The 22,093-nt window shown below is 45.2% G+C and overlaps 1 protein-coding gene across 1 annotated transcript; it reads right to left on the bottom strand.

Moving 5' to 3' along the window:
- Positions 1 to 2,430: 2,430 nt before the first annotated feature.
- LOC134495435 (G protein-activated inward rectifier potassium channel 1-like) lies at positions 2,431 to 21,378 on the bottom strand. Its single transcript, XM_063300896.1, has 3 exons — positions 19,835 to 21,378; positions 11,200 to 11,416; positions 2,431 to 3,770 (listed from the first exon to the last, which is right to left on the bottom strand). Exons 1-3 carry the CDS (start codon positions 20,483 to 20,485, stop codon positions 3,166 to 3,168), a joined length of 1,473 nt encoding a protein of 490 aa, XP_063156966.1. The 5' UTR covers positions 20,486 to 21,378; the 3' UTR covers positions 2,431 to 3,165.
- Between the last annotated feature and the right edge of the window lie 715 nt (positions 21,379 to 22,093).

The following is a 22,093-nucleotide window of genomic DNA, read 5'->3' as shown; positions in this document are numbered from 1 at the left end:
ATTTCATTAAATGCTTGGAGTGGGATGCAGTGATTAGCTGTAAACTGAACAACAGTAATAGCAACAAAAAATTGGGGAAGTTTAGAGCAAAATGAGGGAGTAATGCAAAAAAGGATGGTCTGTAACAATTCAATTAGAGTTTAAAGATCAGTTACTGCTGCTGTGAAGGGTCATTTTTTGCACTATTTAAGCCTATATTAAGTTGTTGCAGACTGTAATTTTCTACATGTCACTGACATTGAATCCAAGCATTTACATTCTTTGTTCTTTTCCACCCAAGGTGGAAAACTCACAGCTCTCCAGTTGAAGCTAGATTAAAAAATCCCTTAGTGCTGGTCTGGTTTTACACCCCTTATATATTTGTGTCTCTGAGGCAGGAGTTACTGTGTGTGTGTGTGAGAGCACGCATGTGAGAAAAATCAAGATGGTATGACCAATCAAAACTTTGCTGGCTTTTTAACATGCAACTTCCCTCCTGACTTTTTTGACTCCCCCTGTGGATGCCCTTGCTTCCTAGTGTTAGTCTCATGCCCATCTGGACCACTCTTCAATTAAACGTTTAATTGACATCCTCTTGCTTTTCCTTGTTCATTACTGAAAAGGATTGGGCTTTGGACACACAGACACGGTGCCATCTTGGTTATGTTTACCTGATCCAGGGCACACACCTGGCGCATCTGATGAAGTGAGGCCAGGTCCAGCTTGCCCCAGCTGATGCCCTCTCAACATGCCAACTCCCATCATCCCCAACCAGCACAGCAGTTTGCTTGCTGGCTAAAGATGGGGGGACTTATAGCTTAACACGACTGAAGGGCATTCAGACTGGGGAAAGCTCTTGGTCGTGAACATTTATGCTATTTTCTTTTGGGGGGAGGGCAGAATAACATCTCTGGGGAGGCTGGCTTATTCCCCGGCTATGGAAACCTGCAACACATTGTTAGGAGGGTAGAAAAGGAAAAGTGAAGAAAATAAAAAAATCAGAAAGGAAAAAAAATCTGCAACAGGTAGGCTGGCACTGCTGCAAAAAAGAAAAGTTTGATCGTAGCTACATCCTCAGCTACAGTGACCACCAGGAGTCATGGTGTTACCTGTTTCATCTGCATTGGGCATCTTCAGATGCAGGAGCCAGATGTTATTCTACGGGGTGTGTGTCTGCCTTCGGGTCAGTGTTGACTCCTGGTGACTGCCTGGACCAGTCTCTGCAGCTTTCTTGGCAAGGTTCCGGAAGTGGTTTGCCATTGCCTCCCTCCTAGGGCTGAGAGAGAGTGAGTGGGCCAGGGTCCCCCAGCTGGCTTCGTGCCTAAGGCAGGACTAGAACTCTCAGTCTCCCAGTTTCTAGCCTGATGCCTTAACCACTACAGCAAACTGGCTCTTGGGGTTCTAATAAAATAATAAAGTCAGTCAGTCTTTTGTTAGCTTCAGATTTGAAGTAGGCCTGAGTCAAGGGACTGTGGTAGGCCTGTTTTATTATTGATAAGCCCTGCCCTTCATCTCAGGAGGCTCATCTGGCAGCAGTGGGCAGCCATTCCATTTCCCACAATGCTCCAACATAGCCTTAGTTCTTGGCATTGTGGGAAATTCAAGTGGCAGCCTTCTCTTTTCCTTTTCTAGGAAACAAACAAGAGGTCATGTGTTTTCAAACAAACAAACAAGAGGTCATGTGTTGGTCTCTGAGCCCACTGGGAGCCTTGGCAGTTCCCAGGAAAATCTAGGTGCTAAGTCAACCCTGACTACGTTCAGATCCATGGGCTGTAGGTTTGAAGAACACTCCCCATCTTCATCTCCTACAATATGGATGTGCTGAAATGGCAGCTACTGTATGTAAAGAAAGCAGGTAGGAGAAATAATTAATCAGTATTGGAAACCCAGGCCAAGGCACCAAGCCGATGATGATCCTGAACGCTTTTAAGACAAAAATTGGGGCAAAGATGGGCAACCTGTATTTTTTGGGTGCTCCTGAACCAAAGGTGTCCATGGGAGGAGGCAGTGTCAAAGGAAGTCAAGATGGTGGCTTCAGTAACGCGGTTGCCGTTGTTATCTTGACTTTCTGACTCCAACACCGCTGGCCAGCCTAGCCAACAGTAAGAGATACAGGGAGTTACAGCTTAGCAGTACATGGAGAACCCGGCTTGCTCATCCTAGGAACTGCTAGAGATGGTTCCCATGAGGCCAAGCATGAAGGCAATTTCCATTTCTGAGTGGCTGCTGGAATCCACTGGGATGCTTGAGGAAGAGGGGTGGGGTAGGCCAACATGCTATATACTGTAAAACACTCTGCTGGGAGCCACAGAAGCATCTAGGAAGCTGTTCCACAGGCTTCAGGGATCTTCTAGCTCTGTCAGATGGCAGCACCTTGTTCTTTGGCTACTCTTGAAAAAAGCTAATCAGTATCAGGCCTGGTTACTTCTTGGCTGGGAGACAACCAGGGATGGACTGGGGAAGGCGGATCGAAGATGATGTAGGTGGACTCCCAGGGAGACAGCTTCTTAGTGATAATTTCCAACACAGGCCCATCACGCAGCTGTGAGCTCCTTGGTTTTAGCACTGATTCTAAAAAAAGAGGATCCAAATTCCTGAAGCCAAACACAGCAATCCTGCTACATCCCCAGATCCCAGAGATGTCTGCAGGGCCTAATGCTTTGGTCAAAACTGCAAAAGCAGCAGTGCACCATCACGATGCAAGCTCCTCCCTTTTCACATGTGCTTTCTTCATCTGCCTCCCCGCAGATGCTCCTGCCTGGTTCCTGATTTTTGTAAAGATTGTGCAGCAGTTCAGATGGAGATGGAACGGCACCCAGTATATGCAGGGAAGTACTTTTGCTTTACAATGCCTGCTTCCAATCTGTCTCTCTAAAGAGGAAATCCCAAAATGAACAATTACAAACAGGCATGCTTCGGAAGGAGAAAGGAGGGAGCTTAAAAAGTAAAACAAAACAAATAACCCATACTTAAAGGATATAGTTTCCGCCTAACTTTCACCCACCATGTGTCCCTCCCTACTCCGCTGCTTACCCATTTATTCTTGACTGAAATTATTTTGGTTTTCAAACTCTAGTGATTAAATTGACTTGGCACTGGCAGCACAGATCAGCCTTGCCAGACTCTTCTTCCTAGCAACATCGTGAAAATTTCAGAAGTTTAAAATGCAACCCGTCTGTCTGCTTTTTATGAGAAAAGTCCTGAATTCATTTTTCGTAGCTTGGCAGGCAAATGATCTTCCAGCCTTGTCCCCAGGGTATTCGAGAGCTGAGGTCTCTGTTGGAGTTCGAGGTTCCCCGTGGACCGAGCCAGGAGCTCTGATTTGGTTTTGAAGGCTGCCAACTTCAGCTTTTCCCCTCCCTCCTCCATGCTGCAGACAGAACTGATCTGCTGGATTTTCAAGAGGTCACCGGTGCTGCAAGCTTTCTCAACACTGGTGGAGCAAAGGTTTGGAACGCCTCTCTGGAGATCTCCCTTCCCAGGACAAATCTTCTGAAGTTTTCTGGGAAGGCGGCTGCTTCTCTCTTCAAAAAATTCAAGACAGTCAAGAGAGGAGATCTTTTCCCGCCGACTCCTATGACTCCCAGTTGGCGTGTTCAGAGGTGATGGGAGAGCCAAGTCCTCTTCCTGCTCCTTCACGCTGTAGGGTGGAGTTGGAACTTCAAATGTGCCGTGAAACTGAGAATAATCCACACGGAAAAAGCCGTCTTCCAGCGACATCACAGGGAGGAACCTGTGGCCCCAGAGGACTTCGTCTTCCGTATAGGAGGTCCTGGCTTGGCATGTCATTCCTGAGAGAAGAAATTAGTAAAAATGTAAGCAAAGTTGGATTTGTGAATTACAATGCCATCCAGCCTGGCCCTTCAAAGGGTCTTCTTTATCCCTCAACTCTGCTTTGTGAGGGAGCAGTGGCGGTAGACACAACTCCCTTGTGGATCCAGCTAAGGTGGAAGGAGCAGGAAATGCAAGCCAAGTAGGCTCTACTTGGATCTATCTATCTATCTATCTATCTATCTATCTATCTATCTATCTATCTATCTATCTATCTATCTATCTATCTATATCATCTATCTCAATCTGTCTATATCTACCATCTCTCTATTTCTATTTCTATCAATTTCTATCATCTATTTATCTATAATTTATCTCTGTTTATCTCTCTCTCTCTCTCTCTCTATCATCTATCTATCATCTACAGTCTCTCTCTCTCTCTCTCTGTCTATTTCTTTCTATCTATCTATTATCTATGTCTGTCTGTCTAGGAAGACCCATTGTCTTTGTTGCAAGAACTCTGCCTGGAGCTTTGTTTTTTCCTCCTCCTCCTCTGCTTAGACCTGACATAGCCTGTTTAGCTGGACATGGCTTGTGCAACCTACAATCCCCCAAAACCTTGAGCAAAGCACCCCACCCAATTGTTACTAAATTGGGTGGACAACTACTCATTTGATTGCCCATTCCAAGGGCAATCAGACAGACAACCAACCCCTTCATCTGCTTCTGTTACTACAGTTTTGCTGAATCTTAAGATGTCCTTTCTGTTTGAAAGATATATTTTCTGGAAAAAATACAGCAAGTGTTAATGTGACAGAAGGGGAAAATCATTATATAAATGACTGAAGAACACATGCAAACTCAATATAATTAAGGACGTTGAAATGAAATGAAATGTAGCTTTTTGTCTGAGCACCAGACATGATTTTCTAGTGTGGAGGCCCAGGCACAAGACTGGGTCGCCTGCAGCCCAGAAAACATTGCATGCTGCTAATCAAATCCTGGAAGCTTTGTTGTATTGTCCCATGCCCTCTCTCATTAGGCTGACTGCTGCAGGGTTTGGTCTGGTTTTATTCAGCCTTTTGACTGCCTGCCCTGGAGTTCGGTTCACGTTGTGTCATCTGGAGAAGATACAGCCTTGTGCAACCATAATCTGGCCAGTAGATGGGGTTGGTTTGGATGGAACTAGGGAAGACCGTCATCTCTTCCCCATTATACTCTCTTCTATCATTTGAACAAAATCATTACATTTCACGAGATTAGCACTGGAATTCTTTTTCTAAAAGAGAAGTTGCTATTAATAAGTCTCAGGCAGTTCTAATTCACAGCTTAACAAGTAATAATGAAGGCAGATGTTAGGAATATATGCCGGGATCCAGTGAGACCCATTTGGGTGTCTGTTCAAACAATGTGCAAGTTGTGTGTGTAACTGCACATCTGGCAGCTGAGGCGTCTTACATAAATTGATACAATTCCCATTTGGATCCCAGTGTGGAGGACTGCACCAGATTACAACAGTGTGCAAACAGCTTCTAATTCTTCCTTGATTCTTTTTGGATGGGAATGAGGAAAGCTTTATTAGTTCTCATTGTGCAAGGCCCAACAGCCTTTGCTGCTAGAGTATCTCCTGAGCTGCCTGCATTCCAAGCTTAAAATAACTAAATAAATAATAATTATACACAAGGGCCATCCAGATTCTCAGCCAGGAAAAGTTTGAACCCGGCAAGCTGTACAAATTATGCAAATTAAACATCTTAGCAGCTTCTCTTATTTTGCATAATGTACAGCAGTTCCATTTTTCCTCATAGGTTCTTTTATTTTTTACCCATTTATAAGGGGTTTTTTTTAAACACAATTATTGCATAATTTGTTCTATTCTGTCAATTGTGAGGAAAAGAAGAAGCAAAGGGCTGTGCTGAGTAAAGAAACAGACCCTGCATATTTTATTAGGCTGCTTGGCTGCTTCTCCTGGTTCTGAGATCACCAGACATTCTCAAGTGGATTTCCACAGCCTTAAGGACTAGAAACTTGTGTTACAAATAATGAAAATGTGCTCAGTGCTCAGGTAGCTGGATTATGAGCTTCACTCTGTTCTGTTTTCCTTCCCAAATCATAGCATGTGTAAATCCTGAGTCCTCTCCAAGCATCACTTGTGGCAAACCCACAACAAACCTCTGCAAAAGAATAACAATGAAGATAATCCAGAGGAGTTATTTATTATATCCCACCTTTCTTTTGTACAATTCAAGGCAGTGTACATAATGCTCCCACCTCCTATTTTCCCCACAACAACCCTGTGAGGTGGTGTCAGCCTTGTGAGATAGTCCAGAGAGGAAGCACGCCCAGATGAACTAATTCTATTTTATTGTAAGGTTACATTATCAGAATCTTGCAAGTCTGAAAGTACATTTCTCCTGAGTCACCTTTACAGCCCAAGAAACTAGGGAGGGTCCCTTCTGGGATGTTTGCCACGCTCCCATTCCTTCTGCGGTCTCAGCTGCCTCTTATCTGACCATTCCCCTGGCCGTAGCTCTTCCTCCCGTCTCCCAAGGTCATTCCCACACACCATTACAGGTGGGTTGGGCTGAGAGAGAATGACCAGCCCATAGTCACCCAGCCAGTTTTCATGCTGTAATGGCATGTGGGAATGACTTTGGGAAGGGGGAATTGCTGCAGGCTAGACAACGGTCAGACAAATGGCAGCTGAGTCTGCAGAAGAAATGGGAGCATGGTAAATGTCTCAGATGGGACCTTCCCTAGTTTCTTGGACTATAAAGGCAAGGGGGGAGAGATGCACTTTCAGACTTGCATGATTGATGTCAACCTTGCGAGGTAGTCCAGACAAGAAGCACAGCCAGAAATACTAGCTCTACCTTTATTGTAAGGTTACATTAACAGAATCTTTGAAGTGTGAAAGTACATCTTGGCCCCCTCACTTTTACCATCCAAGAAACTAGGGAAGGCCCCTTCTGAGATGTTTGCCTCGCCCCCATTCCTTCTGCGGGTCCAGCTGCCTGTTATCTGACCATTGCCTAGCATGCGGCTCTTCCACCTGTCTCCCAAGGTCATTCCCACATACCATTACATATCTATCCATCTATCCATCTATCTATCAAATTTGTATGGCCACTCATCTCACCAGAAGCAACTCTGGGCAGCATACACATGCCTAAAGGAGGCGTAGAACTCACAGTCTCTTGGTTTCCAGTCCAGCTCCTTAACCCCAACACCAAACTGTCTCTGTTCTGTTTCAGCTCAGCCTTTCCCAACCTGTTGTTCCCAAGATGTGCTAGGACTGAAACTCCCAGAATTCCCAGTGTGTATACACACTGGCTAAGAATTCTGGGTGTTGCCACATTGAGAAAAGTGGCTTTAGTCCTATTTATTTCAGTGGAGCTAAAACATGACTAAGCATCTAACCCAGAGAAAGGTCAGGAGAACAGCATATGGCAATCTAGGGGCGGGGAGAGCAGAGAAGCCCACAAGTGCTGTGTTTGCATTGTTCATCCATCAGTTCCGCTCCCTGCAAAGGTGAGAAACAACCTGTTGCTCCATCTGTTGATGATCAGTCTCCCAGTTGTTGTTGACTTAGCTCAGTACGTTTAGGTATGTTTCATTGGTCCTGTTAAAGAGCCGTATGTGCCTAGGAGGTGCTGAAGGTAAAGTACACAAATGGATACAGAATGTATATTCAGAGAAGTGATTAAGACACCCTTTTAATCTCCTGGGATAATGAAATTCTTTATCTCAGGGGTTTGTTCCAAGCAGAATATGGCCCCGATGCCTGTTCTCAGTTAGCTCTGGAGAGCAATGGCTTCCAAGGGTTTCTGCTATGCCTTGACTGGGAACAGGACTAGGATCACCTCAATAAGCTCACCTGAAAATCTAAGAACTGAGAATAAGTAATATTTACCGAAGAAAGTAGGAAGCCATTACCAAAAGAATGGTAGGAGCTATACTTACTGAAGAATTAGCCCCTTTTTCTAAAAGGAGGTTCCTATGATTAGTTTTTCATTCTATCCTGGTTAATGGCCTACTTGGCCTCCTCTTTTGAGTGGGTTGGCTTGTTTCCGCCTGGCCTTTATTTCTGCAACGCTCCAATTTGTTCTTGTTTTTTGCACCGTATGAGAAGTTTCACACGTTCAGAACAACAACTCCAAGAGCCACAAATGCCCTGTGTTCATGATGGATGCTGGGGATTGTTGTTCAACAACATCCAGCTAGCCGTAATTCCCTATCCTTGCTCTGCATTTCCTTCTGACAACTCCCAGGATTTCTTGCTACTGGCCATGTGGAAAGGGGTTGATGAGAGTTGGTTCAAAACATCTGGAGGGCAGCGTTCGCCTTCCCAGAATTTAGGGCAAAATCGTCTTTCAGACAGAGCTAAGCCTACAGCATCTAGCTTCTCTCTTTTTCGGATTGTGTAAAAATATCTCAGAACTTTTCTGGCCTAAAGGCCGTAATAAAGATTTGTGGTTGAAAATCTCAGAACATTTGAAATCTGCTTATATTTCATTATACTTTTATATTAAATATTTAAAATAATATTTCCATCATGGGAAATGCTGAATGGGAATTTACTGTATGCACAGCTCTAAGTCACACAACCACTGAATGTGTTTCAGAAGACTGGGGGAAAAAATTACAAGCGTGCCTTGTGTCAAGAAAACTGTGAATTTGTCTGAATTTGTCCTGTTTCCTTGACAGATTCACTGCACCTGAAGAAGAGGGTGGTATAACAGTATGTTGTACTTAAAGCAAAGTTCAAAACCGTACTTGGCCAGGGGTGTCCTTAGGCTTTTTGCAACCAGCCTACTTTATAGGGCTGTTATGAAGACAACGTGACTCTCTATGTGTGTGAGAAAAGAAACCATGTGACGCTTTCTTGGCTTAATGAAGGAAAAAAACGAAGACTAAAAACGGATGGGGAATTCTGGAACTTGAAGTCCACACTTCTTAAAGTTGCTGAGGTTGAGAAACACTGGTCTAGCCTAACCAGGACCCATTTAGCTTCCAAACTGAGGTTCAGTCAAAAGGTATTGAGCAGCTATTCTATCTTGCCCTCCTTCAGCAGTAAGGATAAAGTTCAGTAAGAAAAGATTGGAAAACAAAAATGATTGTAATCATTACAAGTGGAAGATGATGAGGGCTGAACCCAGCATAAAATCCTGGGAATGCTAAAATGCCCATCAAGACGCACTAGTGGCCCACAGCACCTTTTCCCAACCTGATCCCCTCCAGATTGGCTGATACTACAGTTCCAGCTACCTGCTTTCTAGGCAGCTGGCCAAAAGTTCTGGGTTCCAGGAACTGCAGGAGTGGTGAGCCTTCAACCAATCTGGAGGGTACCGGGTTGGGGAAGGCTTTCACTGATTCATCAACTGCCAGGAATAACTTCTCAAAGGGGACATCTTGTCCTCAGGCAAGGACAGAAATCTGCAATAATACAGAAGGCAACCTTGTCCCAGCAGTTTTGCTGTCAATACAGTTTCACTGGACCTAATAAAAAAAACGGGAATGTACAGAAATCAGCAAACGAGCCTTCCGTGCCTTGGAACAGACTATCCTCCCATTTTAGAGGTACTCTATCCTTTAACAGGAGCAATTCCAAAGAGCAATCATTACTGCACAGCTTCTGCAGAATTTGAAAGCAGGTACTAGGGCCAAGCTGACATCTGGGGAGAGCTGGCTCACATTAAGCCCTCGAATAATTTACAACCCTGTGGGAGGGAGTTCCTTTCCTTTCTTATCTTCGAAGGCATGAGGTTCCTTCTGTTTTAGCAATGGTAAATATGTGAGAACTTAAAAAACATCTACTGTGCACATCTCCAGTGTCGCTTCATTAAATAGGTGCAGTTGAATCAGAATGACCTCGGTATAGATCACAGAATTAACTTCTGTGACGGCTGTATTTACTAGGCCTGGCTGGGGAGCAGTTCAGCCCTGGGGCTCAGCACAAAGGAACAGAGGTTCTCCACTATCCCTAGGTGTTGAGTATGGGGTGGGGGGGCCTCCGGAAGTTGCGCCTGTCATAATGCATGTAAGAGAAGGGGAGGGGCTTTGATTGCGTAGTCATGGCCACCATCTTTGTTTTTTTATGCCACTCACTCTTAGCGGATGACTCGGTCGCATAATCCCACTTGTCTTTCTAGACCAAACAAAGGGCAGGACTCAGTACAGGGCCGCCAGCTGCCAGCATCAAAAATGCTTAGGGCCGACCAAGGCATTAGGCAGAATGAAGCAGCTGCCTCATGCATTTGGTTCTAAAGGCATTAAATTCCTTGTTATTCATTTGTCCAGCTAATTCAGTATTCACAGTCTTATAATTGAAAAGCTACTCATCAGCAAAGTATTTAATCATGATATGGGGGGGGAGATTAATTTGAACAGTTCTAAGGTGAATTTACTTCTAATGCAGAGCATGGCCTTAGAACATGTGAAGGCTTTTGTATAGAAAAAACTGTTTCTGAGCATGTGGCAACAGCATTCCTTCAACCCTGAAGAAATCCCCCATAGCCACAGATAATGCTACACAGTTTCCCAGATCAAAGGTTTGACTTCCAAGCATGTTGGAACTCACATGAGGAATCTTAACTAGCTCGTAAGTAGAATACATGAGCTGTATTCACACAGTAGCTCTCCATAGTTAACTGAACCAAAATTGGATAATTAACCCAATTTTAAGAGTCTACCCAAAAACCTGAACTGTAAGCTGCTACCTGGGCTGGCTCAGACCTGCAACTCTCCCTTCCAAGAAAGGAAGATTGCCAGATAGGCCAGTGGACTGACAATTGTCTATTAATGTTAACAGCCCTGGGATGGATGGCTCAATGCCTATTGATCCATTAAGCCATCTAAGAATAAATAGTAAGAATAAATAAGAAAGAACAAATAAGAAAGTTTCTTATATACACCTCCCCCTTGAGAAATTAATGATTGTGGATGCACATCAATCAGATTTGGGTTTAAGGAATGCTAAGAGTCTGGTTCCTACTTCACCTCTGCTCTAACACATAAAGGATTGCATTAGGGAAGTGTTAGCCCTTCAAGGTAGTCCAGACAAGAAGCACAACTATGAGTACTAATTCTATCTTTACTGTAAGATTACATTAACAGAATCTTACAAGTCTGAAAGTATCTCTCCCCTCCTTTACTTTTACTTTCCAGAAAACTAGGGAGGGTCCCTTCTAAAACGCTTCCCACGCCCCCTCTGTTTCTGTGGGCTGAGATACCTTTCACATGACGGTTGTCTAGTCTGTGGCTCTTCCTCCTGTCTCCCAAGATCATTCCCACATACCATTACAGGAAGTCACATTTGTCTCCCTCTTGCCATCTGCACGATAAACCTGCATTTACTCCCAAGGTATCATAAACAGAAAATGCAACATGCTTGAAAGCAGTGCCCCAATATTAAGTTTACACGGTTAGGCACTTGGTTGCATTGCTTACCCGTGGTTTCAACAATGCCTTCAAGGATAACGACAATTTCAAACTGCTCGCTTCTTAGGGATCTTTGTGAGAGTGCGAAAAAAGGACTCTTGTTGTTGATTTCGTGGCAGATGGTTAGAGGAGAAACGAGGAACAGTTGGTCGGCCCCAGTTCCAAATCCAACATCAAGCTCGCATTGGTCTAGTGGCAGGAATTCACCTTCTGGTGTCTGTCGTGACTAAAGATAAATGGAAAGAAAGAGAAATAATTCCAGCAAGTTAAGAACTAATTTTGCAGCAGCAAAAGGAAGGCAACTCTTTTCAGTATTAATCAGAGTACCCTGCAAGCTGCAGAGGCTTGACAAAAATGAATTTGGGAGATTTTAGGGTAGAACTCAATGGCAAACTGGATTTTATTGGAACAGATTTGAACTCAGTCCCCTTCCACAATTCACTGAGCAGTTCAGATCAGGCCCTCCAAGACAGGACTCATTCGTCCACCCACAAGTGGTAGGGCACAGCAGATCACTTATAATCAGGCATTCCTGTGGATCACCTAGTTTGGTTCCAGAGATCTGTTTATTACATGAAGTAATGAAATAATTGTTTCCAAAATCACTTAATTCAAATGGTTTGGAAGGAAATTCACCTGTACATCTATTCCAGCCTTCCCAACTTCAAATGCCCTTCAAATAAGTTGGTCTACAATCCTCAAAATTCCCAGCAAGGACATATGCCAAACATACATAGAGGTCCTCAAATTGGAGAAAGATGAGTCAGATACATTCATTTCTAAAGTTACCAGACCCCAAGTGAGTGAGTCATGGCTGTTTATCCTCTCTTCAGATTTGAAACAACCTGTCAACATGGGCCCTGATGGGTCCCTTCATTGGGGAGGGGGAAGGCTGACACTACCATGTCAGCGGGACTGGATCTACATGGCAGGGAGAGACAGCAGCAGTAAAGTTGAGATGATTGACTTTAGGATGGCATTTTGATTTGATTTTATAATATTCTGTAGCAATGTTTTCACTGGGGAGCTGTAATGATTGCCTATCCTAAAACACCATCAGACTCATGAACAGGTCCATAAAGGTATCTGATTTATTAAAGAATAGTATGCAGGATCACAAAGAAAGCTGAGAATGATAAAAGCGCGCCAAATGCAAACCAAAAACCCTCGGTGCAAATGAGATCCCTCCCCCCGTAGAATCTTCCCAGGCTCACAATCCCAGGTGCTCCTAACGGCTTCTGATGGTCCGCGGGAAAAGTCCTTGAACAGAGCACATAACCCAAACACATTCCATTGAAATGAACATAGATAGTTCATGATACAGAGAGAATTGAGTTTAAAATTAAAAAGAGAAAAAAGTCTAATGAAGATAGAGGAGCAAAGTAACATATGGCTGGCCAAACATAAATCTAAGGCAGATGGAACCAAAACTGGCTGGTGTGGGCATCTCCAAACTCTACAGTCTTCTTCTGTACCTATTTTATCTTTTGTTACAAAAGCACCAGCAGACCAGGTCAACCTGCGTGAGGCTAGGGACATGTTCCTGTTTGGGGGTCGCTGTTGGGAGATGTCATCTTTATTAACTAAGAAGTGAGTCCCCCCCCCAAACTTTCTAAAATTAGCATTGAATTCCTCTGCTCACCAAATGTGATGCTCTGGTCCTGTCCCAGCAAAGATTCTTTATTATGCCCCCCTTTTTTCTCTCAAAGGAATTGCCTTCCCTGCCCCTGATGAGAACAGCCAAGAAGGTAGTTAAAGGCTTCCGAAAACTTCCTGAAAACATGTTCAGGTGAATGACGGACAGCCACAGAAGCCTGCTTCATTTCAAGCTGCAGATAAAACGGCAAGGAACGCTGGTAACTTTGCAACAAGGCTTAGAAACAAAACATAACGAGGTCAACTCAGTTCCACCGTTAGAAGGTGGAAGTCCTCCAGTTCATTCCCAAGCCAGGAAGCAACTGAAACCTCTAATTGGCTGAGTCAGAAATAAGTTTATTAGCATACAAAGCAACTCAAAAACACTCTGTATAAGGCAGCTGCACCATACGAAGAGATCATTTAGTATTTATACATCTAATGACACATGAATACATTAATTCCATTTGCCAATCTGCTTTAATCTAATTATCATCCTAATATTTTATGTAGTGACTTCAGGGTGGGTTTATTTTGAAATAAAATAACAGTTACTTATCAATAGAATAAAATGCACTGTTCATTAGTTCTAGTCTATTTGTCTGAAGCTAACCTTGAATGCATTATTTCAATGGAACAGCACATTCCTTTCCCAAATGTTTCTCTAGTCTCTAGTGTGAGAGAAAGGGTTGTCCTGAAGAATTTCTAATGCCTCTTGTTTCTATCAGCTAAAAATTCTTACACCACAAACAGCTTCATAATTAAAAAGGGCAGGGCTTCAGCTGTGCAGCTGTGGATGCCATCTCAACTTTTTTGACCTCCCTGTGAGCAACTGCAGGAACGCATTGTTTGGACACATGTCTGCTTTCTCTGCTTGCTCTGACCTCTTGCAAAGACAAATGGTGTGATAAGAAGTTAGGACATCCAGGAGGATGTAATTTATGGGCCTAACATTCACTGAAATCCACATATTCTCTGAGGTAGCAGCAAAGTCCTTGTTTACTGTGTATCATTCATTTTCATTCCAAGGTCCAGGCTGTCAAAGAAGGGTGCTGACCTTGAGAAAAATCCGGACCCTCGTCTCCAGGGGCCCCAATTTAATTGCTCTCTGAGGTTTTCCAAAAGCAGTGTTTTGCCCTGTATTATATATGGTGTTAGTAGCAATAGAGCTTGATATGAGCAAGGTCTAATTTGATATAACACTATACTGAAAATGTCTTCTTTTCAGTCATGCTGGCTGGGGAATTCTGGGAGCTGAGGTCCACGCATCTTAAAGTTGCCAAGGTTGAGAAACACTGCTTTAAACCATCACGGGACCTAATATACAAGTATGCACTCCTAAGAGTTAGATATTCCTTCTTGTTTTTACAATAACTTTTTGTTATTGTTTGCTGCCTTATTGAATAATGTTTTGGCCAACCTTACCAACAGTTTATACAGCTGAGCAGCTCATCTAATCTATATGCAGGAGCTCCCTCAGTATTGCTTTTTGCTCCTGATGCAAAACAGGTTGTCAAAGAGACATGGGATGTGCCTGTTCTGTTTTACGATTTCTGATTAATACCACAAACCATGGCTTAGAGCAATTTACAAATGCAGTCGTAGCCTTCTTTGAGAGAAGACCCAGCTTCCCCATAAGGGCGAGGGGAATTTGGCTGGAAAGCACCCTCCCTCGCCCATCAAAAGACTAACTCAAGAGCCTTTTCAGAATATGGAAGGAAGCCCCAGGTTGGCGGGCTGATGTCTTATTTCTCAGTCTGGACAGATCAACAGCAGCAACAGCAGAAAAAGTGCAGGAGCGGCATCCTCCACTTTACTAACCGGTAGGACCCGGGATCTGGCTGCACCAATTCGCATGGCTGGGTGGGACAAGGCCTTGGGAGTTTTCTGTGATTCAATGTAACCACCGCCCCCCCCCCCAACAGAAGTCCACGGCCTACGAAACAGAATTAGGAGGGACAGCACTGGGTTGCCATTTTTAGGAAAAGCAGGATTGGGGGGTTGAAGAGAGCATCCATCCTAATCTACCTAAAACCACTGAGCCCAAAATCTGAAATAACAAATTCTTGTTTTCTCCATAGTATCACTGAGCACCTGCCATATCTAGGTGGTTGCAAAAATCTGGAATGCCATGAGATGGCAGCAGGGGCTACTGTGTCTATTTGCCATCATTAGTGGCAATGTAGGTTTTTGCAGCCCAGATATGGTGCCCTGATCTGCCAAGTAATTTCTTTACAGAGTCTGAGATATGGGAGGGCTAGGTTTGAGCTGAAAGGGGTGTTTTGCTTGAAACCCAGCATCTCACTTTCTTTTAGAACCACTTATTCAAAATAGATAAGCTACAGCAGTGTTTCTCAATCTTGGCAACTTTAAGATGTGTGGACCTCAACTCCCAGAATTCCCCAGCCAGCATGGCTGGCTGGGGAGTTCTGGGAATTGAAATCCACACATCTTAAAGTCACCAAGGTTGAAAAACACTGAGCTACAGTTATCCTGAGGTGACAGAATGGCAGTCAGTACATAATCAAAACTGTCCTTTTTATATATTTCATAGCAGAACCTTAGCTTGACCCAACTGACACTTAATGCCTATGCCACCTTGACTTTTCCTTAAGACATAGGAAAGCAGGATTGCAGATCCTTACATTTACTCTGGAATGCTAGGGACTAGAAACTTGACTTCTAAAAGCTGAAATTGTCAGTGCGCTCAGTTCTGCTGGATAGGAAGAAACGCACCCCCCTGCCTTGCTTTTGACCTTCAAATGCCACCATTGGAATCCAGCCCTAGGAAGTGCCAAGATGCCTGCCGGTGCCAACTGCCACAACCTGCCTGCTGTCAAAAGTCTCTAGCACTCACCAGGGATTGCCTCTGATAGTCAAAGCACTTGGATTGGACTGGGGCCACGTCAGAGAACAACTCGTTCCATGGCTGCAGGAACTGTGAAGACAGCAGCAGCGCACGAGTGACAGCTTGAGGCACTTCCTACTCTTGTGGCATGGCCACAGCAGGATGGGGAGGAAACAGATCCTGCCAGGAGGAACAAGGTTTGGCTAGCTGCAGATTTCCTTCCAATGCCACCTCCAATACGGATAGGCCTTGGAATTCGTCCTGAGCTTTATGTGGCTGACGCAGCCTTGCGAAAACATGACGCTCACACCTTTAAAGGTGTGACCCTGACATGATCATTCTTGTCATGGGGAAGAATGAGATAAAAATGTTATAGACTGGAGTATCTTGCTACAAATTTCTTTTCTGCCGGTTCAAAATAAGAAGATAAACAGTAACACAGTATGATTAGTGTTACCCTTTATAACAATTGGCATTCCTTTGTTACAGGCCACAGACCGCTGTGACGCTTTGAGAATGTCAGTTTTCTTTGCATTCCATTAAATCCCTTATTTGTTTTTATGTTGGGGTGCTACATACTATATTGGTCTATGGGGTGCATTTTACGGCCCAAACATGGATGAGAAATGAGTATGGACAGAGACCGAGGGTCAGTTTATTGCCCTTGTCATGGAAAGTAATAGGACTTGTCATCACTAACTAGCCCTACTGGTTTCAATGGGAATTAATTACAGCTAACTATTAACTAAAAATACAAATATATGCAAGTGTAGTCCAGATTGGTGAGCCAGTTTGGTGTAGCAGTTAAGGCACCAGGGTAGAAACTGGGAGATGGTGAATTCTAGGCCTGCCTTAGGTACTACAGCCAGTTGGGTGACCTTGGGCCAGTCACTCTCTCTCAGCCCTAGGAAGGAGGCAATGGCAAGCCACTTCCGAAAATCTTGCCACAGAAACTGCAGGAAGTCTCTGGGAGAGTCAAGGAATCAAGGCTACTTGAAGGCACCAAGAAAAAGAGGGAACCCCATGTAGCCCACAGGATTTACCATGGACCTTAGTGTGCCAACAATTAATTCGCAACAATCAGGTCAGAAGGGGGTAATCTTTAGGGCCTATTAGAATTTCTGTACTGTAAATCTGGAAAGTGCCAGTTATATAGAATTGTGGGAGAAGGAACTTAGCAGGTTGGATCCAGACTTAATAATGAATCCATTATACTTAGTTTCCACTGATTCCAGTCCTACTACTCAAGTAGTGGTAAGTCTACTCCTTATGTCATTTCTAAGTATGTTACAGGTTAGGAACTTTGATGACAGGATTATGGGGAAAAGGTAGTTAAATTTCGGGGGAGGTGAGATGTCCATGTATTATTACAACTTGGTCAGAGATTTAATGGATTATTCATATCATGCTTGGGCATTATGTCCAGATTCTTCAATGTCATTGTTGTTTGAGATTATTCAAGATTGTGTAAAAGAGAACATTCAAGGCATCATTCAGTATTTATGGGTTGTAACTAGGCTCTGGAAAGATATTAAACCTAAGGTGAAAGCTTGAGAGCAGAATATACTGTTATCATTAAACAAAAAACAAAACAAAAACCCTTCCCAAACTCCCCTGAATTGTCAAAGGTCAACATTTCTACTGATGCTTTCATTGACTAGACATTTTCATTATGGTCAACAATTTTATTTTATTTATGAAATAGATTTATATGGCCGCCCAACTTACTTACGGTGACTCTGGGTAGCTTACAAAAATAAAACCAGCTACACCCCTACCCCACTTAGATGCTTTCTTTTGCAGTGTTATCTGCCTTATTTTCATCTGGGAGTGACATGGATTAGGCTAGACTTTCTGAAAGATATTGAGGTGGCAGTAAGTGCATCCGGCCCATGGTACAAACAAGAGGAGCCATTTCTGCAACGTTACAAATTCCATTGGGTGGTAACTATCCTCCATTATATTTATCACATACCCCTCACTTGCATATCCTGAAACACTGTCAGAGGCTTAAAAACAGACCATCCTTTTGCTCTATTACAAGTTGGAAGAGAGACCCAGACTCTAGGGAGGTAACAACCCAAGCATTATGCTGCTGCTGTCTGAGGAATTAAAAGAATTGAAATGGTGATTGGCATGACTTATAATTTGCACCTAGTTGGTTTCCATTAATTGGAAGTCACCCTGCTGAAGATGTCAAGCCCTGCTATCATCTGAAATGGTGGCTATTGTAACTTATGTCCATGTACTGTGTAGGGTTGCATGTACAGTATTGCACAGGGCAGGAAAAGACTAAATGGATACAGCTACGGATTTTCTCTTTCATATTTGTTTCTGGTTTTTTCTCTGGTGCTCCCCTTTGTTTTCCAAAAGCAGCTGCTCTGAGCCCCCTTTGTCTTCTCCCTAGGGTCAATCAATTGCTTACAAATATCCAACAAATTATTTTAGTTCTTTCCCTCTTTTCAGGTGGAAGGAAGCGCACTACACTGAGTTGTTATATTGCTGTGCAAGTAAATAATAGTGACCATGACCTAGGGTATATGGCATCCCACAACTTAAAGACAATGTTATGACGATCTGACAGCTTATGCCATAAAGGTGTTACTTGGTAATCTAGTGCTGTCTTGATTTGATTTCTCAGGTATTGTAGTGTTGCAGTTGATTGACCTGGATAATTTTAGACTCTGGATTTTCACACCTTCTTCTTTAGATGGTCGTGTGTGGGACCCTAGATCTCTTCCCCAAAGTCCTGGCCTGATGTTATCTCAGTCCAGGGTTTAGCTTCAGATAGGAAAGTTGCTTCTTGCATGCTGCATGAAATAACGACAAAGGGCAAGTGTATTTTTAAGCCCTCACTGCCAAGGACAGGCCTGCCTCCAGAGGTAGGAAGATACTCATAGGTAGAAAGTGTTCGATCCCAGTGAATGCTGGAAGGTGTTCACTGTGTTTTGCTCCCTCCCCAAAGCATTTTCAATGTTGTTTTCCCTCCTTCCTGCTGTTCTGAATACTGTTTGCTCCTGCTGTTGCACAGTGATTCTGACCTGGAAGAGAGTGGGCTGGGTGCAAATTGGTTTGTGTGAGGGCTTCCATGTTGAACAGATTGTCAGTGATGGCAGCTGTGATGGCACCGATCGCCTGCAGGAACAGAAAGGCCTGGAATCCATTCTTTCCAACTGGTGGAGTCAAAACAGAAAGCACTGACCATTTATTTGTGCTGCAGAATATATGTAGGCACCAGCTCAGGTAGCATGGTAGTAATGGAAAGACACATCACACGTGCTTGAAGACATTCTTCTAGTTAGTATGTTTTCTCTGTGTTCCAGAGCTGGCTTTATAAACATCTTGGACTAAGCCCTTACTCAAATCAAGCAACCCAAACTCAAATGCACGGGGCAGGGATGGAATCCTTAGCACATCCTCTTAATTTTTGCTTACGTGTTAACAAGGTTGATATGCTGCCCAATGACAAAGTTCACCAATGACTTACAGTAGCTCAGATGGGCCTGCAAAAATTCAAGTATATTTTCTAACTTGATTGCTTACTGATAGTTACATATTCTGAATATTTGCTTGGTTTTGTAGTGTGTTGGTTTTTCAAAGAGAGAAGTTCTCAAAAGCTGAACTTAGTAAAATTAAGATACACCTGATCCTACAAACGTTACTGGGAACAGTTCCCTTTTAAATGCAAAAGACCCCAATTGTAAGTTTGTAGTCTCTGGTTATATCCTCAAAATTAAATATCCAAAGCAAAATCTGAAAATGTGTATGTTTTACCAAATATCACAAAGTGTATCTTTTAATAGCAGTGAACATTCATTATATTTGGGGCGTGTGCTACACCCCCCTAAGCCTATTTAACCATCTTTTTTAAGAACCCATTTGTTCTTGGTTTAATATCTACCAATGTGTATTATTTATATAGCAGCTTTCCTTTGCAGCGACTATTGTGTACTAAATGTGCTTGCCCTCTCCAACAGCTTTTCATTTCTCCTTTGGAGAGAGGGGAAAATACATGGGCTCAGAATGGAGGCTAGATCTGAAGGTCGAAGATAGGCCTTTGCCACATCCTAGCACAGAGCTACCAAGACCTGCATGCAAGAAGATGGCAAGAATCTCAGCCACCGTGAGACTCCCTCCCTTCCAGGAAATCCTTTCACCCACCTTAATGAGTTTGCAACGGATCTGCGCCGAGACCATGTGGCTGTTGCGCAGGTTGCCCACCCGGAACATAAGGCAGAGCTTCCCATCTCGCTGTGAGATGACGGCAGCGCGGCTAAACATCAGGGTTTCGGCACGTTTCTTGGGTTGGGACATCTTGATGAACATGCATCCGATGAGGAAGGCATCTACCACGGAGCCTAACAGTGACTGGAACAGAAAAAGCACAATTCCCTCCGGGCAACGCTCAGTAATGTAGCGGTGCCCGTAGCCAATGGTGGCTTCTGTCTCAATGAAGAAGAGGAAGGCTGAGGGGAAGTTGTAGACATTGGCCACACACGGGCTGTGGCCTGGGCTGGGACTCTGGTGTATATCTAGGTCCCCACGCAAGTAAGCAATTCCCCACCACATGGAGGCCATCACCAGCCAAGCAACAGTGTAGGTCAGCAAGAAAATGAGAAGGTTCCAACGCCACTTGAGGTCCACCAGCGTGGTGAAGAGGTCGGAAAGATAGCGGCTGTTCTCACTGCCCAGGTTCCCATGCTGGACATTACAGCGGCCGTTCTTGTCCACAAAGCGCTGCCGTTTCCGGTGGGGTGGCGCTGCCACCACTGCCTGGTAGTCATCACCAAACTTCCTTCGCACCACTGACATCCTGATGAGAAGGAGTTTCTCTTATACTCTGTGCAGTTAGTTGTAGAACGAAGGCCGGTCTGAGCGTGGAAACTGTTGTTTCATGCAAGGGACACAATGTGGGCAATTATTAGCAGAGCAAATGGTAGCTGGTGGTCTCTTCCACTTGGCATGGGCAGTTGTTGGGGATCTGTGGAGCTGGACCTAGAGATGTCTTTCCTGTGCCACTGCCTTGGGTAACTGCCAGATGGCACAAATGAGATCCAGATGGTTGTACAATCTTTATCTGATTATTTTAAAATATTGTCTTGCTGGAGGAGGATGCTGGAGGCACAGAACAAAACGCCGAAGCACAAGGAATGGACTCAGCTGGCTTGGCCACCACTCTTAATGATGCCAGGGGACTGGCAGTAGAGCAGGATATGGTCAGCTTACTAGGGACGTCCCGTTTGCACGTTTTGGATTCTCGCTGGCCAGCTGGCTTGGAAGAGGTGGGTTCCTTCTGGAATGGCACAGACTACCCAGCACAGTCCTATAAGCACCAAGTCTGCAGACACTCCCGGCAGGAAGCCGGGCTCCGTTCTGCAGATCTGAGGCTGGTGACGGAGACGGAGGCCTTGGCGGTGCCCGCTGGAGTGACTTCTCTAGCCCGGGGACCAAGCTGAGCCCGACTCGTGAGCCGTCTCGGTAGCCGGGACTGGGGTGCCCCGACCCAACCTGCCTGCGCTCAGGCGCTTGGCGGCAGCGGCGGCGGCGTCCTGGCTGGAGCCGCCGTTGGACGCGTAGTTGCAGGAGCAACCGCGGCTCTCTGCCCGGAATCCCCGAGGGAGCCGTGTCCCCCCTCCCGTGGACGGGACTTCCCTTCAGGCGGCACTCGGCGAAGGACGGGGCTTCCCAGCCGAGTCCCGCGGACTTGAGCCAGCGCGGCGAGAGGAACGACGGCCGGCGCGCGGGCGAGCCAGGAAGGAGCCTCGTCTCTTGCCTCTGCCGAAACCCGCTTTCCCTCCGCCTGCTTCAGCCCCTGTCGCGGCGCGCTTGGAGTAGCTCGCTGAGAAACTTCACCTTTGCGGTCCTGTCCAGCCGGGAGAATCCGGGCGCTGGCGGCGGCTGCAGCGAGCAACGGATCTCGGGCAGGCGAGCAGTTGGGAGGCAGCCGCTGAACGAGTCCCAGGTTGTGGCCAAACACTCCGAGTTGCAAGGGGAATAGCTGACCGCGCTCCACGCCGCCGCCTAGCGGCCGCCGCCGCCACCTCCCACCCGGGACGCCCCTTCTTGCCTCCGCCGGGCGCTGGGGGCTCTCCGCGCCGAGGTCATTCGTCCCCCTCGGCGAGGCGCGTCCGCAGCTGTCGGCGGCCTCCAGCGGGGGTGGGTGGGGGAGACGGGCGAGAGGATCCAATCTCTCCGCCCGACCCCCGCCGCTCTCGGCGCCTGCCTGTAGAGGAGTCGGAATCCCGTAGAGGAGTCGGGAGGCGGCGAGGAGCGGAATCCGCGGAGCAGCGGTGAGTCATGCGACCGAACGACACAATGGCTCAAGCCCCGCGTAAGAACGAGATTGAGAAGTGGAAGGAATTCGAATTAGTGGCCTGCTCCTCCTCCCTCCCTACCCCGCTCTGCAGAGCGCGCAAAGCT

This window comes from Candoia aspera, chromosome 4 (assembly GCF_035149785.1).
Source record: "Candoia aspera isolate rCanAsp1 chromosome 4, rCanAsp1.hap2, whole genome shotgun sequence".
Taxonomy (NCBI): domain Eukaryota; kingdom Metazoa; phylum Chordata; class Lepidosauria; order Squamata; family Boidae; genus Candoia; species Candoia aspera.
Note: the sequence above shows the minus strand (reverse complement) of the source record. Positions and strands in the feature narration are given on the sequence as shown.

Excerpts from the sequence above, each read along its gene's own strand:
- LOC134495435 (XM_063300896.1), bottom strand. The coding sequence starts at position 20,485 with ATGTCAGTGGTGCGAAGGAAGTTTGGTGATGACTACCAGGCAGTGGTG. Across the intron at positions 11,417-19,834 it reads TCCGTTGCAAACTCATTAAG|TCACGACAGACACCAGAAGG; the intron begins GTGGGTGAAAGG and ends ATTTATCTTTAG. Across the intron at positions 3,771-11,199 it reads AGGCATTGTTGAAACCACGG|GAATGACATGCCAAGCCAGG; the intron begins GTAAGCAATGCA and ends TTCTTCTCTCAG.